The sequence below is a fragment of the Eleutherodactylus coqui genome, unplaced genomic scaffold (assembly GCF_035609145.1).
Source record: "Eleutherodactylus coqui strain aEleCoq1 unplaced genomic scaffold, aEleCoq1.hap1 HAP1_SCAFFOLD_211, whole genome shotgun sequence".
NCBI lineage: Eukaryota > Metazoa > Chordata > Amphibia > Anura > Eleutherodactylidae > Eleutherodactylus > Eleutherodactylus coqui.
Genome location: NW_027102611.1, coordinates 178,489 through 195,523, shown reverse-complemented (window position 1 = coordinate 195,523; position 17,035 = coordinate 178,489). Strand labels below are relative to the sequence as shown.

Sequence of the window (17,035 nt, the reverse complement as noted above, 5' to 3'; positions counted from 1 at the left end):
CATCCCCCCCTAGAATGAGGAGTGTGTGTATATATATCATTCTAGGGGGATGTGACTGACAATGAGTGTGTGTATATATATCATTCTAGGGGGGGATGTGACTGACAAGGAGTGTGTGTATATATATCATTCTAGGGGGGGATGTGACTGACAAGGAGTGTGTGTATATATATCATTCTAGGGGGGGATGTGACTGACAAGGAGTGTGTATGTATATATATCATTCTAGGGGGGGATGTGACTGACAATGAGTGTGTATATATATATCATTCTAGGGGGGGATGTGACTGACAATGAGTGTGTGTATATATATCATTCTAGGGGGGGATGTGACTGACAAGGAGTGTGTGTATATATATCATTCTAGGGGGGGATGTGACTGACAATGAGTGTGTGTATATATATCATTCTAGGGGGGATGTGACTGACAATGAGTGTGTATATATATATCATTCTAGGGGGGGATGTGACTGACAATGAGTGTGTGTGTATATATATCATTCTAGGGGGGGATGTGACTGACAAGGAGTGTGTGTATATATATCATTCTAGGGGGGGATGTGACTGACAATGAGTGTGTGTATATATATCATTCTAGGGGGGATGTGACTGACAATGAGTGTGTGTGTATATATATCATTCTAGGGGGGGATGTGACTGACAATGAGTGTGTGTGTATATATATCATTCTAGGGGGGGATGTGACTGACAAGGAGTGTGTGTATATATATCATTCTAGGGGGGGATGTGACTGACAAGGAGTGTGTGTATATATATCATTCTAGGGGGGATGTGACTGACAATGAGTGTGTGTGTATATATCATTCTAGGGGGGGATGTGACTGACAATGAGTGTGTGTATATATATCATTCTAGGGGGGGATGTGACTGACAAGGAGTGTGTGTATATATATCATTCTAGGGGGGGATGTGACTGACAATGAGTGTGTGTATATATATCATTCTAGGGGGGGATGTGACTGACAATGAGTGTGTGTATATATATCATTCTAGGGGGGGATGTGACTGACAAGGAGTGTGTGTATATATATCATTCTAGGGGGGGATGTGACTGACAATGAGTGTGTGTATATATATCATTCTAGGGGGGGATGTGACTGACAATGAGTGTGTGTATATATATCATTCTAGGGGGGGATGTGACTGACAAGGATTGTGTGTATATATAAAGGATTGGTGTTAGATCACAAAACTTTATACCTTTCTGTTTTACTTGCAGTAAAGTATTAAATCAGCGGCGGAACAGAACTTGGGGGGGGGGGGGGCACAGTGGGGGTCATTCATTTCAAAGTTGAACAGAGTTAAAACTTCTGCAGTTGGAGGGTCTTTAGACCTCTGCTCTCCTTCCAGAATCTTCTGCACAGCTCTCTGATTATCTGCTGAGGAGCATCAGGGGATGCCGGACTTTCAAGTTAACTCTATAATGCCCTGGTGCCCAGTCTCGCTATGCCAGGCGCTGTGCTCTGGCTGTAGTATATTGAAGGAGGGGGAGGGGGATTTGATCACATGCTGAAGGCCAGCCCAGGACAGAAGAATGAGGCTGTAATGAGAGCTCAGCCCTCCCTCCTCATGAAGTGCAGCAGGCGGGGGGCACAGCCAGACCCCCAGCCTCACGGGGACTGCAAACTTCTCAGCTCCAAGCAAAGTCCAGCAGCAGAAACAGAAGGCATCTGACGGTCATTTGTGTGGCAACCAGGGCAGGGACTACTGATAGCACCGCACTGCAATCACTGCACCTGTGATACCACCCTGCTGGGCACGCACTGCGCCCGTGATACCACCCTGCCCGGGCACGCACTGCACCCGTGATACCACCCTGCCCGGGCACGCACTGCACCCGTGATACCACCCTGCCTGGGCACACACTGCACCTGTGATACCACCCTGCTGGGCACGCACTGCACCTGTGATACCACCCTGCCTGGGCACACACTGCACCTGTGATACCACCCTGCCTGGGCACACACTGCACCTGTGATACCACCCTGCCTGGGCACGCACTGCACCTGTGATACCACCCTGCTGGGCACGCACTGCACCTGTGATACCACCCTGCTGGGCACGCACTGCACCTGTGATACCACCCTGCCTGGGCACGCACTGCACCTGTGATACCACCCTGCCTGGGCACGCACTGCACCTGTGATACCACCCTGCTGGGCACGCACTGCACCTGTGATACCACCCTGCTGGGCACGCACTGCACCTGTGATACTACTAACCAACTCAGAAGAGCAAACTTTCTAGGGTTCTGCAGATCTCTGGGCAGGTGTCTACTGCCAGCTTCCACTGCGAGCACCATGCTGAACAGGTGGGTACCAACCTCACTGCTGTGCCTACTGCTCATGACTCACATGGGCCTCTCCCTGAACACCTGTGAGGCCAACGGCAGCATCTATTATGTTGGAGAGTGGTACTTTCTGGACTCAGATCACTGCACCCAGTGTGAGTGCACCCCAGAGGGCCCAGCCTGTGCCAGGACCGAGTGCACTGCGCTGCCACCCGCCTGCATGCACGTCAGCCACTACCCCACCGACTGCTGCCCGCGCTGCGAGAAAATCGGCTGTGAGTACCGAGGAGAAGTGTACGAGCTGGGCGAGCACTTCCAGGTAGGTACCTCTCCGGGCAGTGCCCAACCTGCTGCTAATGCTGAGGGTGCCGCATACCATAATGTACCGCTAATGTCCCAGAGTGAGGAAGTACTAATAGCAGGGCAGCATTATATACACCGCGCTATAAGTAACACATAGCATTCAGCAGTGTAATACATGTCGGCAGGAAGCTCTCCCCAGTGCTATTAGCACTATGTGGCGGCGCTGTGGCCTTGGAGTGACGCTATGTATAGTCTGCGGATATATTGATACATTTGGTGACTGTGTGACTCATTATTGTTACAGCAAAAACAATATAGAATTGTATGGGGGGGGGGGGGGGGGCGTATATCCAAATAGCCGTCTACAAATACCTGAAGGGCGGTCACAGTGCAGAGGGATCAGCCCTATTCTCATCTGTACAAGGAAAGACTAGAAGCAATGGGATGAAACTGAAAGGGAGGAGACTCAGATAAGATATTAGACAGTGAGGGGATCAATGAGTGAAACAGGTTGCCACAGGAGGGGGTGAGTTCTCCTTCAATGGAAGTCTTCAGAGGCCGGACAGACATCTGTCTGGGATGATTTAGTGATCCTGCACTGGCCTCTACAACACAAAAAAATTTAATTATTCACCTTGTATACCCAGGCTGTGGGTTTGGGGCCCCTGGTTTTGGTGCCATTATTAAGCTTGTATCCTCAGGCTGTGGGTTTGGGGCCCCTGGCTTTGGTGCCATTATTCAGCTTGCATCCTCAGGCTGTGGGTTTGGGGCCCCTGGTTTTGGTGCCATTATTCAGCTTGCACCCCCAGGCTGTGGGTTTGGGGCCCCTGGTTTTGGTGCCATTATTCAGCTTGTATCCCCAGGCTGTGGGTTTGGGGCCCCTGGTTTTGGTGCCATTATTTACCATGCAGTCCCAGGCTGTGGGTTCGGGGCCCCTGGGTTTGGTGCCATTATTCAGCTTGTATCCTCAGGCTGTGGGTTTGGGGCCCCTGGTTTTGGTGCCATTATTAAGCTTGTATCCTCAGGCTGTGGGTTTGGGGCCCCTGGTTTTGGTGCCATTATTCAGCTTGTATCCTCAGGCTGTGGGTTTGGGGCCCCTGGTTTTGGTGCCATTATTAAGCTTGTATCCTCAGGCTGTGGGTTTGGGGCCCCTGGTTTTGGTGCCATTATTAAGCTTGTATCCTCAGGCTGTGGGTTTGGGGCCCCTGGTTTTGGTGCCATTATTCAGCTTGCACCCTCAGGCTGTGGGTTTGGGGCCCCTGGTTTTGGTGCCATTATTCAGCTTGCACCCCCAGGCTGTGGGTTTGGGGCCCCTGGTTTTGGTGCCATTATTCAGCTTGTATCCCCAGGCTGTGGGTTTGGGGCCCCTGGTTTTGGCGCCATTATTTACCATGCAGCCCTAGGCTGTGGGTTTGGGGCCCCTGGTTTTGGTGCCATTATTCAGCTTGCACCCCCAGGCTGTGGGTTTGGTGCCCCTGGTTTTGGTGCCATTATTAAGCTTGTATCCTCAGGCTGTGGGTTTGGGGCCCCTGGGTTTGGTGCCATTATTTACCATGCAGCCCTAGGCTGTGGGTTTGGGGCCATAATTCACCTTGCTGCCCCAGCCTGTGGGTTTGGGGCCCCTGGTTTTGGTGCCATTATTTACCATGCAGCCCCAGGCTGTGGGTTCGGGGCCCCTGGGTTTGGTGCCATTATTTACCTTGTAGCCCCAGGCTGTGGGTTTGGGGCCCCTAGTTTTAGTGCCATTATTCAGCTTGTATCCCCAGGCTGTGGGTTTGGGGCTCCTGGTTTTGGCACCATTATTTACCATGCAGCCCTAGGCTGTGGGTTTGGGGCCCCTAGTTTTGGTGCCATTATTCAGCTTGTATCCTCAGGCTGTGGGTTTGGGGCCCCTGGCTTTGGTGCCATTATTAAGCTTGTATCCTCAGGCTGTGGGTTTGGGGCCCCTGGTTTTGGTGCCATTATTAAGCTTGTATCCTTAGGCTGTGGGTTTGGGGCCCCTGGTTTTGGTGCCATTTCATCAGCTTGTAGCCCTAGGCTGTGGGTTTGGGGCCCCTGGTTTCGGCGCCATTATTTACCATGCAGCCCTAGGCTGTGGGTTTGGGGCCCCTGGGTTTGGTGCCATTATTAAGCTTGTATCATCAGGCTGTGGGTTTGGGGCCCCTGGTTTTGGTGCCATTATTAAGCTTGTATCCTCAGGCTGTGGGTTTGGGGCCCCTGGTTTTGGTGCCATTATTAAGCTTGTATCCTCAGGCTGTGGGTTTGGGGCCCCTGGTTTAGGTGCCATTATTTACCATGCAGTCCCAGGCTGTGGGTTTGGGGCTCCTGGTTTTGGTGCCATTATTAAGCTTGTATCCTCAGGCTGTGGGTTTGGGGCCCCTAGTTTTGGTGCCATTATTCACCTTGCTGCCCCAGCCTGTGGGTTTGGGGCCCCTGGGTTTGGTGCCATTATTTACCATGCAGCCCCAGGCTGTGGGTTTGGGGCCCCTGGTTTTGGTGCCATAATTCACCTTGCTGCCCCAGCCTGTGGGTTTGGGGCCCCTGGTTTTGGTGCCATTATTCAGCTTGCACCCCCAGGCTGTGGGTTTGGGGCCCCTGGTTTTGGTGCCATTATTAAGCTTGTATCCTCAGGCTGTGGGTTTGGGGCCCCTGGGTTTGGTGCCATTATTTACCATGCAGCCCTAGGCTGTGGGTTTGGGGCCATAATTCACCTTGCTGCCCCAGCCTGTGGGTTTGGGGCCCCTGGTTTTGGTGCCATTATTTACCATGCAGCCCCAGGCTGTGGGTTCGGGGCCCCTGGGTTTGGTGCCATTATTTACCTTGTAGCCCCAGGCTGTGGGTTTGGGGCCCCTAGTTTTAGTGCCATTATTCAGCTTGTATCCCCAGGCTGTGGGTTTGGGGCTCCTGGTTTTGGCACCATTATTTACCATGCAGCCCTAGGCTGTGGGTTTGGGGCCCCTAGTTTTGGTGCCATTATTCAGCTTGTATCCTCAGGCTGTGGGTTTGGGGCCCCTGGCTTTGGTGCCATTATTAAGCTTGTATCCTCAGGCTGTGGGTTTGGGGCCCCTGGTTTTGGTGCCATTATTAAGCTTGTATCCTTAGGCTGTGGGTTTGGGGCCCCTGGTTTTGGTGCCATTTCATCAGCTTGTAGCCCTAGGCTGTGGGTTTGGGGCCCCTGGTTTCGGCGCCATTATTTACCATGCAGCCCTAGGCTGTGGGTTTGGGGCCCCTGGGTTTGGTGCCATTATTAAGCTTGTATCATCAGGCTGTCGGTTTGGGGCCCCTGGTTTTGGTGCCATTATTAAGCTTGTATCCTCAGGCTGTGGGTTTGGGGCCCCTGGTTTTGGTGCCATTATTAAGCTTGTATCCTCAGGCTGTGGGTTTGGGGCCCCTGGTTTAGGTGCCATTATTTACCATGCAGTCCCAGGCTGTGGGTTTGGGGCTCCTGGTTTTGGTGCCATTATTAAGCTTGTATCCTCAGGCTGTGGGTTTGGGGCCCCTAGTTTTGGTGCCATTATTCACCTTGCTGCCCCAGCCTGTGGGTTTGGGGCCCCTGGGTTTGGTGCCATTATTTACCATGCAGCCCCAGGCTGTGGGTTTGGGGCCCCTGGTTTTGGTGCCATAATTCACCTTGCTGCCCCAGCCTGTGGGTTTGGGGCCCCTGGTTTTGGTGCCATTATTTACCATGCAGCCCTAGGCTGTGGGCTTGGGGCCCCTGGGTTTGGTGCCATTATTTACCATGCAGCCCTAGGCTGTGGGCTTGGTGCCATTATTTACCATGCAGCCCCAGGCTGTGGGTTCGGGGCCCCTGGGTTTGGTGCCATTATTCACCTTGTAGCCCCAGGCTGTGGGTTTGGGGCCCCTGGTTTTGGCGCCATTATTTACCATGCAGCCCTAGGCTGTGGGTTTGGGGCCCCTGGTTTTGGTGCCATTATTCAGCTTGCACCCCCAGGCTGTGGGTTTGGGGCCCCTGGTTTTGGTGCCATTATTCAGCTTGTATCCTCAGGCTGTGGGTTCGGGGCCCCTGGTTTTGGTGCCATTATTAAGCTTGTATCCTCAGGCTGTGGGTTTGGGGCCCCTGGTTTTGGTGCCATTTCATCAGCCTTAGCCCTAGGCTGTGGGTTTGGGGCCCCCGGTTTTGGCGCCATTATTTACCATGCAGTCCCAGGCTGTGGGTTTGGGGCCCCTGGTTTCGGCGCCCCTGGTTTCGGCGCCATTATTTACCATGCAGCCCTAGGCTGTGGGTTTGGGGCCCCTGGGTTTGGTGCCATTATTAAGCTTGTATCATCAGGCTGTGGGTTTGGGGCCCCTGGTTTCGGCGCCATTATTCACCATGCAGCCCTAGGCTGTGGGTTTGGGGTCCCTGGGTTTGGTGCCATTATTCAGCTTGTATCCCCAGGCTGTGGGTTTGGGGCCCCTGGTTTCGGCGCCATTATTCACCATGCAGCCCTAGGCTGTGGGTTTGGGGCCCCTGGGTTTGGTGCCATTATTAAGCTTGTATCATCAGGCTGTGGGTTTAGGGCCCCTGGTTTTGGTGCCATTATTCAGCTTGCACTCCCAGGCTGTGGGTTTGGGGCCCCTGGTTTTGGTGCCATTATTAAGCTTGTATCCTCAGGCTGTGGGTTTGGGGCCCCTGGTTTTGGTGCCATTATTAAGCTTGTATCCTCAGGCTGTGGGTTTAGGGCCCCTGGTTTTGGTGCCATTATTAAGCTTGCACCCCCAGGCTGTGGGTTTGGGGCCCCTGGTTTTGGTGCCATTATTAAGCTTGTATCCTCAGGCTGTGGGTTTGGGGCCCCTGGTTTTGGTGCCATTATTCAGCTTGCATCCTCAGGCTGTGGGTTTGGGGCCCCTGGTTTTGGTGCCATTATTAAGCTTGCATCCTCAGGCTGTGGGTTTGGGGCCCCTGGTTTTGGTGCCATTATTCAGCTTGCACCCCCAGGCTGTGGGTTTGGGGCCCCTGGTTTTGGTGCCATTATTCAGCTTGCACCCCCAGGCTGTGGGTTTGGGGCCCCTGGTTTTGGTGCCATTATTCAGCTTGCACCCCCAGGCTGTGGGTTTGGGGCCCCTGGTTTTGGTGCCATTATTCAGCTTGTATCCTCAGGCTGTGGGTTTGGGGCCCCTGGTTTTGGTGCCATTATTAAGCTTGCATCCTCAGGCTGTGGGTTTGGGGCCCCTGGTTTTGGTGCCATTATTAAGCTTGCACCCCCAGGCTGTGGGTTTGGGGCCCCTGGTTTTGGTGCCATTATTCAGCTTGCACCCCCAGGCTGTGGGTTTGGGGCCCCTGGTTTTGGTGCCATTATTCAGCTTGCACCCCCAGGCTGTGGGTTTGGGGCCCCTGGTTTTGGTGCCATTATTCAGCTTGCACCCCCAGGCTGTGGGTTTGGGGCCCCTGGTTTTGGTGCCATTATTAAGCTTGTATCCTCAGGCTGTGGGTTTGGGGCCCCTGGTTTTGGTGCCATTATTAAGCTTATATCCTCAGGCTGTGGGTTTGGGGCCCCTGGTTTTGGTGCCATTATTAAGCTTATATCCTCAGGCTGTGGGTTTGGGGCCCCTGGTTTTGGTGCCATTATTAAGCTTATATCCTCAGGCTGTGGGTTTGGGGCCCCTGGTTTTGGTGCCATTATTAAGCTTATATCCTCAGGCTGTGGGTTTGGGGCCCCTGGTTTTGGTGCCATTATTCAGCTTGTATCCTCAGGCTGTGGGTTTGGGGCCCCTGGTTTTGGTGCCATTATTCAGCTTGTATCCTCAGGCTGTGGGTTTGGGGCCCCTGGTTTTGGTGCCATTATAGGCTTGTATCCTCAGGCTGTGGGTTTGGGGCCCCTGGTTTTGGCGCCATTATTCAGCTTGTATCCTCAGGCTGTGGGTTTGGGGCCCCTGGTTTTGGTGCCATTATTAAGCTTGCACCCCCAGGCTGTGGGTTTGGGGCCCCTGGTTTTGGTGCCATTATTCAGCTTGTATCCTCAGGCTGTGGGTTTGGGGCCCCTGGTTTTGGTGCCATTATTCAGCTTGTATCCTCAGGCTGTGGGTTTGGGGCCCCTGGTTTTGGTGCCATTATAGGCTTGTATCCTCAGGCTGTGGGTTTGGGGCCCCTGGTTTTGGTGCCATTATTCAGCTTGTATCCTCAGGCTGTGGGTTTGGGGCCCCTGGTTTTGGCGCCATTATTCAGCTTGTATCCTCAGGCTGTGGGTTTGGGGCCCCTGGTTTTGGTGCCATTATTAAGCTTGTATCCTCAGGCTGTGGGTTTGCGGCCCCTGGTTTTGGTGCCATTATTAAGCTTGTATCCTCAGGCTGTGGGTTTGGGGCCCCTGGTTTTGGTGCCATTATTAAGCTTGCACCCCCAGGCTGTGGGTTTGGGGCCCCTGGTTTTGGTGCCATTATTAAGCTTGCACCCCCAGGCTGTGGGTTTGGGGCCCCTGGTTTTGGTGCCATTATTCAGCTTGTATCCTCAGGGTGTGGGTTTGGGGCCCCTGGTTTTGGTGGCATTATTTAGCTTGTATCCTCAGGCTGTGGGTTTGGGGCCCCTGGTTTTGGTGCCATTATTCAGCTTGCACCCCCAGGCTGTGGGTTTGGGGCCCCTGGTTTTGGTGCCATTATTAAGCTTGTATCCTCAGGCTGTGGGTTTGGGGCCCCTGGTTTTGGTGCCATTATTAAGCTTGCACCCCCAGGCTGTGGGTTTGGGGCCCCTGGTTTTGGTGCCATTATTCAGCTTGTATCCTCAGGCTGTGGGTTTGGGGCCCCTGGTTTTGGTGGCATTATTTAGCTTGTATCCTCAGGCTGTGGGTTTGGGGCCCCTGGCTTTGGTGCCATTATTCAGCTTGCATCCTCAGGGTGTGGGTTTGGGGCCCCTGGTTTTGGTGCCATTATTAAGCTTGTATCCTCAGGCTGTGGGTTTGGGGCCCCTGGTTTTGGTGCCATTATTAAGCTTGTATCCTCAGGCTGTGGGTTTGGGGCCCCTGGTTTTGGTGCCATTATTAAGCTTGTATCCTGAGGCTGTGGGTTTGGGGCCCCTGGTTTTGGTGCCATTATTCAGCTTGTATCCTCAGGCTGTGGGTTTGGGGCCCCTGGTTTTGGTGCCATTATTAAGCTTGTATCCTCAGGCTGTGGGTTTGGGGCCCCTGGTTTTGGTGCCATTATTCAGCTTGCACCCCCAGGCTGTGGGTTTGGGGCCCCTGGTTTTGGTGCCATTATTCAGCTTGTATCCTCAGGCTGTGGGTTTGGGGCCCCTGGTTTTGGTGCCATTATAGGCTTGTATCCTCAGGCTGTGGGTTTGGGGCCCCTGGTTTTGGCGCCATTATTCAGCTTGTATCCTCAGGCTGTGGGTTTGGGGCCCCTGGTTTTGGTGCCATTATTAAGCTTGCACCCCCAGGCTGTGGGCTTGGGGCCCCTGGTTTTGGTGCCATTATTCAGCTTGTATCCTCAGGCTGTGGGTTTGGGGCCCCTGGTTTTGGTGCCATTATTCAGCTTGTATCCTCAGGCTGTGGGTTTGGGGCCCCTGGTTTTGGTGCCATTATTAAGCTTGCACCCCCAGGCTGTGGGCTTGGGGCCCCTGGTTTTGGTGCCATTATTCAGCTTGTATCCTCAGGCTGTGAGTTTGGGGCCCCTGGTTTTGGTGCCATTATTAAGCTTGTATCCTCAGGCTGTGGGTTTGGGGCCCCTGGTTTTGGTGCCATTATTAAGCTTGCACCCCCAGGCTGTGGGTTTGGGGCCCCTGGTTTTGGTGCCATTTTTAAGCTTGCACCCCCAGGCTGTGGGTTTGGGGCCCCTGGTTTTGGTGCCATTATTCAGCTTGCATCCTCAGGGTGTGGGTTTGGGGCCCCTGGTTTTGGTGCCATTATTCAGCTTGCACCCCCAGGCTGTGGGTTTGGGGCCCCTGGTTTTGGTGCCATTATTAAGCTTGTATCCTCAGGCTGTGGGTTTGGGGCCCCTGGGTTTGGTGCCATTATTAAGCTTGTATCCTCAGGCTGTGGGTTTGGGGCCCCTGGTTTTGGTGCCATTATTCAGCTTGTATCCTCAGGCTGTGGGTTTGGGGCCCCTGGTTTTGGTGCCATTATTAAGCTTGCACCCCCAGGCTGTGGGTTTGGGGCCCCTGGTTTTGGTGCCATTATTCAGCTTGTATCCCCAGGCTGTGGGTTTGGGGCCCCTGGTTTTGGTGCCATTATTCAGCTTGCACCCCCAGGCTGTGGGTTTGGGGCCCCTGGTTTTGGCGCCGTGTCTTGTTTGCATGTCTGGAGCTTTTAGTAAATTCTGCTTGTCTGGAATGTGAAGCCTTCAGCTCTGTGGCGGGGGGCGGGGGGGGGGGGGGGCGGGTGTCATCAGCGCAGGGAGGAGCAGCGACACAAGGACAACAACTCCGATCATCCATCATTATAGGGGCAGCTTTGGCAGAACGTGTGACTCACGGGCCCCAACCACAGAATGTATTAGGGCCCCACAGTTGTCATGACATGTATGGTTCTGCACATGGGAAGAGGGATCAATGCCTCTGCAGCGCCACCCCTTGGATGGCAGCATTCCTGCAAGTTAATGTCACCCCTTTTAACAAAGGCGCTATGGGTAATCTACGGCCGCGTGCGAGGGTGCGTTCTGTACTGGCCGTGCACTTAGGCTAATAGTGGTATGGGGCAACATCTCCATGGAAACGGGGCATCACCCGGAAGGGCCGCTGCAGCTGCATGCATGAGGGGACCGGACCCTCTCCATTGCACAGGTCTCCACTTGCTGACAGTGAATGGAAGCATGCAACACTGTAGATGGCCTGAAGTCCTGCATGAGGTTTGTGCTGCTGCTGTGTTTACACTTATACACTGTAACAACCCCTCAGCTGTGGGAGCCGTTCCTGGATGTAAAGAATTGATGCTTTCTTTCACAGCAAGCAGAGATTTTGAATGGTGAAGAATTGAGACGCCAGCACTATTGGAAAGATCCCATGCACTTTGTTGCGCAGTGATGAAGACTTCTTTACATGGGACTGCAGCGAACATTAGTTGTGGAGTGCAGTGGTGGCGCTGTGTGCCGCCCCCTCCTGGCGCTGGGTGTGAGCCTGCAGCTATAGATAGTGGGGGCGGTCTCTGGGGTGCGGCTCGGCCCTCGGGCCGCCAAGATCCAAACACCTTCCAATTTACATATATGCATTTCTGGGAAAGCTGACAACTATTATGGCCCCCATTACAGCTCGCAGTAGTCAGCCAGCCCGTGACCCAGCAGGGCGGCCCTAAGCACCCGGCACAGGTGAGGACGTAGATCTGCTGGGGAGGATATTCAGATGACATGGATGATACGTTGATTGCCGCATCCTGGAGCTCCTCCTCTGCCGCCATATTGACGCTGGGATGTACGGACAGGATCGCTACCCGCCTGGAACTAATTACGGAGGGGTCGCAGGACACATCTGCAGCCTCCTGTCTGCTGCGGACTGACCCCCCCCCCCAGCATCAGCAGCCTCCTGTCTGCTGCGGACTGACCCCCCCCAGCATCAGCAGCCTCCTGTCTGCTGCGGACTGACCCCCCCCAGCATCTGCAGCCTCCTGTCTGCTGCGGACTGACCCCCCCCAGCATCTGCAGCCTCCTGTCTGCTGCGGACTGACCCCCCAGCTGCAGGGGATCCATAGGGGCTTTCATTAATCTGCCTCCCCTGAAGTGAGCTTAACCCTTCCCTGCCTGCATCACCTGAACAATGCGCTGCTACAAGTACAACACATCCGTGAAGTCCTCACACCCTCTCCCTGTCCTACATCTTGTAACCCCCTCGTTTTGCACTCAGCACCCCATAATGACAAAGTGACAACAGAACGGGAGAAATCTTTGTAATTTTTTTTTTAAAAGAAGGACCCCCCCCCCCCGCAGCGCCAGAAGTAGTCCCACCCTGTACTCTGTATTAGTCGGAGCCCCTCTGGCAGTGATTCTGGCCTCCAGTCTTCTTGGTGATGCCACAAGGTTTGCACCCCTCGATTTGGGGGTTTTCTGTCTGGCTGTCCACAGACGGCCCCCATCCAACCTTTGTCAGGTCTCTCGAGAGATGTCCCATTGGGTTCAGGGCTCTGACATTCACAGAGTTGTCCCCACTCCTGGGTGATCTTGGCTGGGGTCTTAGGGTCATTGTCTTGTTGGAAGGTGACCCGTATGTCTGGTCTGAGGTCCCTTGTGCTCCGGATCAGGTTGTCATTATCTCTGTATCTCACTCCATTCAGCTTTCCATCCACCCTGACCGGTCTCCCCTCCCCCACCGGGCTTCACTCTGGGGATGGTAGGTGTCTCTTACTAAGGAGCTTCTTTCTGTCCATTCCGCCATAAAGCCCAGATTGGTGGAGGCTGCAGGGATGGTCGACCTTCTGGAAGTTTCTCTAATTTGCGCACAGGATCTTTGGAGCTCAGGCAGAGTGACCGCTGGGCTCTGGGTCACCTCTCTTACAAGACCCTTCTCCCCTTAGTTTGGGGGTCGGCGGCTCTAGGAGAAGTCCTGGTGGTTCTTCCATCTAAGTATTATGGAGGGCGTTGGGCTCTTAGGATCTTTCAGGGCAGCAGTAATGTTTTGTAGCTTCCCCAGATCGGCGCCTCCACACAATCCAGTCTCTGAGCTCTGTTCTCCTCATGGATCGGCTATGGCTCTGATATGCATTGTGAGCGGTGAGACCTTATATAGACAGGGTCTTGTGTCCGATCAGATGAATTTACCCCAGGTAACTCCAATCAAGAGAGACCGCTCAGAGATGATCAAGAGGAATGGGAGCCCCAGAGCTACACGTGTCATACCGGGGGTGTCAATACTTATGGCGATGCGGAACGGGAGTTTTTCATTTTTAAAAAACATCCGATTTCTCCGGTTCTGTTGTCGCTTTGTCATTCTGGGGTCCTGAATGCAGAACGAGGGGGACACAACATGTAGGACAGGGAGAGGGTGTGCTGAATATAGATCAGAAATGATGCAGCCGAGTTGTCTGATAATAATGCTGGGGTAGAAGGCTGCACATCACCGCTATCAGTTATATTATACAGCAGTGACATCACTGCTCTCCAGCTATCAGTTATACAGCAGTGACATCACCGCTCTCCCGCTATCAGTTATATTATACAGCAGTGACATCACCGCTATCAGTTATATTATACAGCAGTGACATCACCGCTATCAGTTATATTATACAGCAGTGACATCACCGCTATCAGTTATATTATACAGCAGTGACATCACCGCTATCAGTTATATTATACAGCAGTGACATCACCGCTATCAGTTATATTATACAGCAGTGACATCACCGCTATCAGTTATATTATACAGCAGTGACATCACCGCTATCAGTTATATTATACAGCAGTGACATCACTGCTCTCCCGCTGTCAGTTATATTATACAGCAGTGACATCACCGCTCTCCAGATATCAGTTATATTATACAACAGTGACATCACCGCTCTCCCGCTATCCGTTATATTCTACAGCAGTGACATCACCGCTATCAGTTATATTATACAGCAGTGACATCACCGCTCTCCAGCTATCAGTTATATTATACAGTAGTGACATCACCGCTCTCCAGCTATCAGTTATATTATACAGCAGTGACATCACCGCTCTCCCGCTATCAGTTATATTATACAGCAGTGACGTCACCGCTCTCCAGCTATCAGTTATACAGCAGTGACATCACCGCTCTCCCGCTATCAGTTATATTATACAGCAGTGACATCACCGCTCTCCCGCTATGTTATATTATACAGCAGTGACATCATCGCTCTCCAGCTATCAGTTATATTATACAGCAGTGACATCACCGCTCTCCCGCTATGTTATATTATACAGCAGTGACATCACCGCTCTCCCGCTATCAGTTATATTATACGGCAGTGACATCACCGCTCTCCAGCTATCAGTTATATTATACAGCAGTGACATCACCGCTCTCCAGCTATCAGTTATATTATACAGCAGTGACATCACCGCTATCAGTTATATTATACAGCAGTGACGTCACCGCTCTCCAGCTATCAGTTATATTATACAGCAGTGACGTCACCGCTCTCCAGCTATCAGTTATATTATACAGCAGTGACATCACCGCTCTCCCGCTATCAGTTATATTATACAGCAGTGACATCGCCGCTCTCCAGCTATCAGTTATATTATACAGCAGTGACATCACCGCTATCAGTTATATTATACAGCAGTGACGTCACCGCTCTCCAGCTATCAGTTATATTATACAGCAGTGACGTCACCGCTCTCCCGCTATCAGTTATATTATACAGCAGTGACATCACCGCTCTCCAGCTATCAGTTATATTATACAGCAGTGACATCACCGCTCTCCCGCTATCAGTTATATTATACAGCAGTGACATCACCGCTCTCCCGCTATCAGTTATATTATACAGCAGTGACATCACCGCTATCAGTTATATTATACAGCAGTGACGTCACCGCTCTCCAGCTATCAGTTATATTATACAGCAGTGACGTCACCGCTCTACTGCTATCAGTTATATTATACAGCAGTGACATCACCGCTCTCCCGCTATCAGTTATATTATACAGCAGTGACATCACCGCTCTCCAGCTATCAGTTATATTATACAGCAGTGACATCACGGCTCTACTGCTATCAGTTATATTATACAGCAGTGACATCACCGCTCTCCCGCTATCAGTTATATTATACAGCAGTGACATCACCGCTCTCCCGCTATCAGTTATATTATACAGTAGTGACATCACCACTCTCCCGCTATCAGTTATATTATACAGCAGTGACATCACCGCTCTCCCGCTATCAGTTATATTATACAGCAGTGACATCACCGCTCTCCAGCTATCAGTTATATTATATAGCAGTGACATCACGGCTCTCCAGCTATCAGTTATATTATACAGCAGTGACATCACCGCTGTCCAGCTATCAGTTATATTATACAGCAGTGACATCACCGCTCTCCCGCTATCAGTTATATTATACAGCAGTGACATCACCGCTCTCCCGCTATCAGTTATATTATACAGCAGTGACATCACCGCTCTCCAGCTATCAGTTATATTATACGGCAGTGACATCACCGCTCTCCCGCTATGTTATATTATACAGCAGTGACATCACCGCTCTCCAGCTATCAGTTATATTATACAGTAGTGACATCACCGCTATCAGTTATATTATACGGCAGTGACATCACCGCTCTCCCGCTATCAGTTATATTATACAGCAGTGACATCACCGCTCTCCCGCTATCAGTTATATTATACAGCAGTGACATCACCGCTCTCCAGCTATCAGATATATTATACAGCAGTGACATCACCGCTCTCCCGCTATCAGTTATATTATACAGCAGTGACATCACCGCTCTCCCGCTATCAGATATATTATACAGCAGTGACATCACCGCTCTACTGCTATCAGTTATATTATACAGCAGTGACATCACCGCTCTCCAGCTATCAGTTATACGGCAGTGACATCACCGCTCTCCAGCTATCAGTTATATTATACGGCAGTGACATCACCGCTCTCCCGCTATCAGTTATATTATACAGCAGTGACATCACCGCTCTCCCGCTATCAGTTATATTATACAGTAGTGACATCACCACTCTCCCGCTATCAGTTATATTATACAGCAGTGACATCACCGCTCTCCCGCTATCAGTTATATTATACAGCAGTGACATCACCGCTCTCCAGCTATCAGTTATATTATATAGCAGTGACATCACGGCTCTCCAGCTATCAGTTATATTATACAGCAGTGACATCACCGCTGTCCAGCTATCAGTTATATTATACAGCAGTGACATCACCACTCTCCCGCTATCAGTTATATTATACAGCAGTGACATCACCGCTCTCCAGCTATCAGTTATATTATACAGCAGTGACATCACCGCTCTCCAGCTATCAGTTATATTATACAGCAGTGACATCACCGCTCTCCAGCTATCAGTTATATTATACAGCAGTGACATCACCGCTCTCCAGCTATCAGTTATATTATACAGCAGTGACATCACCGCTCTCCCGCTTTCAGTTATATTATACAGCAGTGACATCACCGCTCTCCAGCTATCAGTTATATTATACAGCAGTGACATCACCGCTCTCCCGCTATCAGTTATATTATACAGCAATGACATCACCGCTCTCCAGCTATCAGTTATATTATACAGCAGTGACATCACCGCTCTCCAGCTATCAGTTATATTATGCAGTAGTGACATCACCGCTCTACTGCTATCAGTTATATTATACAGCAGTGACATCACCGCTCTCCCGCTATCAGTTATATTATACAGCAGTAACATCACCGTTCTCCCGCTATCAGTTATATTATACAGCAGTGACATCACCGCTCTCCAGCTATCAGTTATATTATACAGCAGTGACCTCACCGCTCTCCAGCTATCAGTTATATTATACAGCAGTGACATCACCACTCT

General features: G+C 51.7%; 1 protein-coding gene across 1 annotated transcript in view; it reads left to right on the top strand.

The window, feature by feature from the left end:
* The first annotated feature begins 1,553 nt into the window (after nucleotides 1-1,553).
* LOC136605438 (von Willebrand factor C domain-containing protein 2-like) overlaps nucleotides 1,554-17,035 on the top strand; it is a 36,951-nt gene continuing 21,469 nt past the window's right edge. The window contains exon 1 of the mRNA XM_066588949.1: nucleotides 1,554-2,630. Within this exon, the coding sequence (XP_066445046.1) occupies nucleotides 2,322-2,630 (309 nt within the window). The 5' untranslated portion in view covers nucleotides 1,554-2,321. The remainder of the gene's footprint in view (nucleotides 2,631-17,035) is intronic.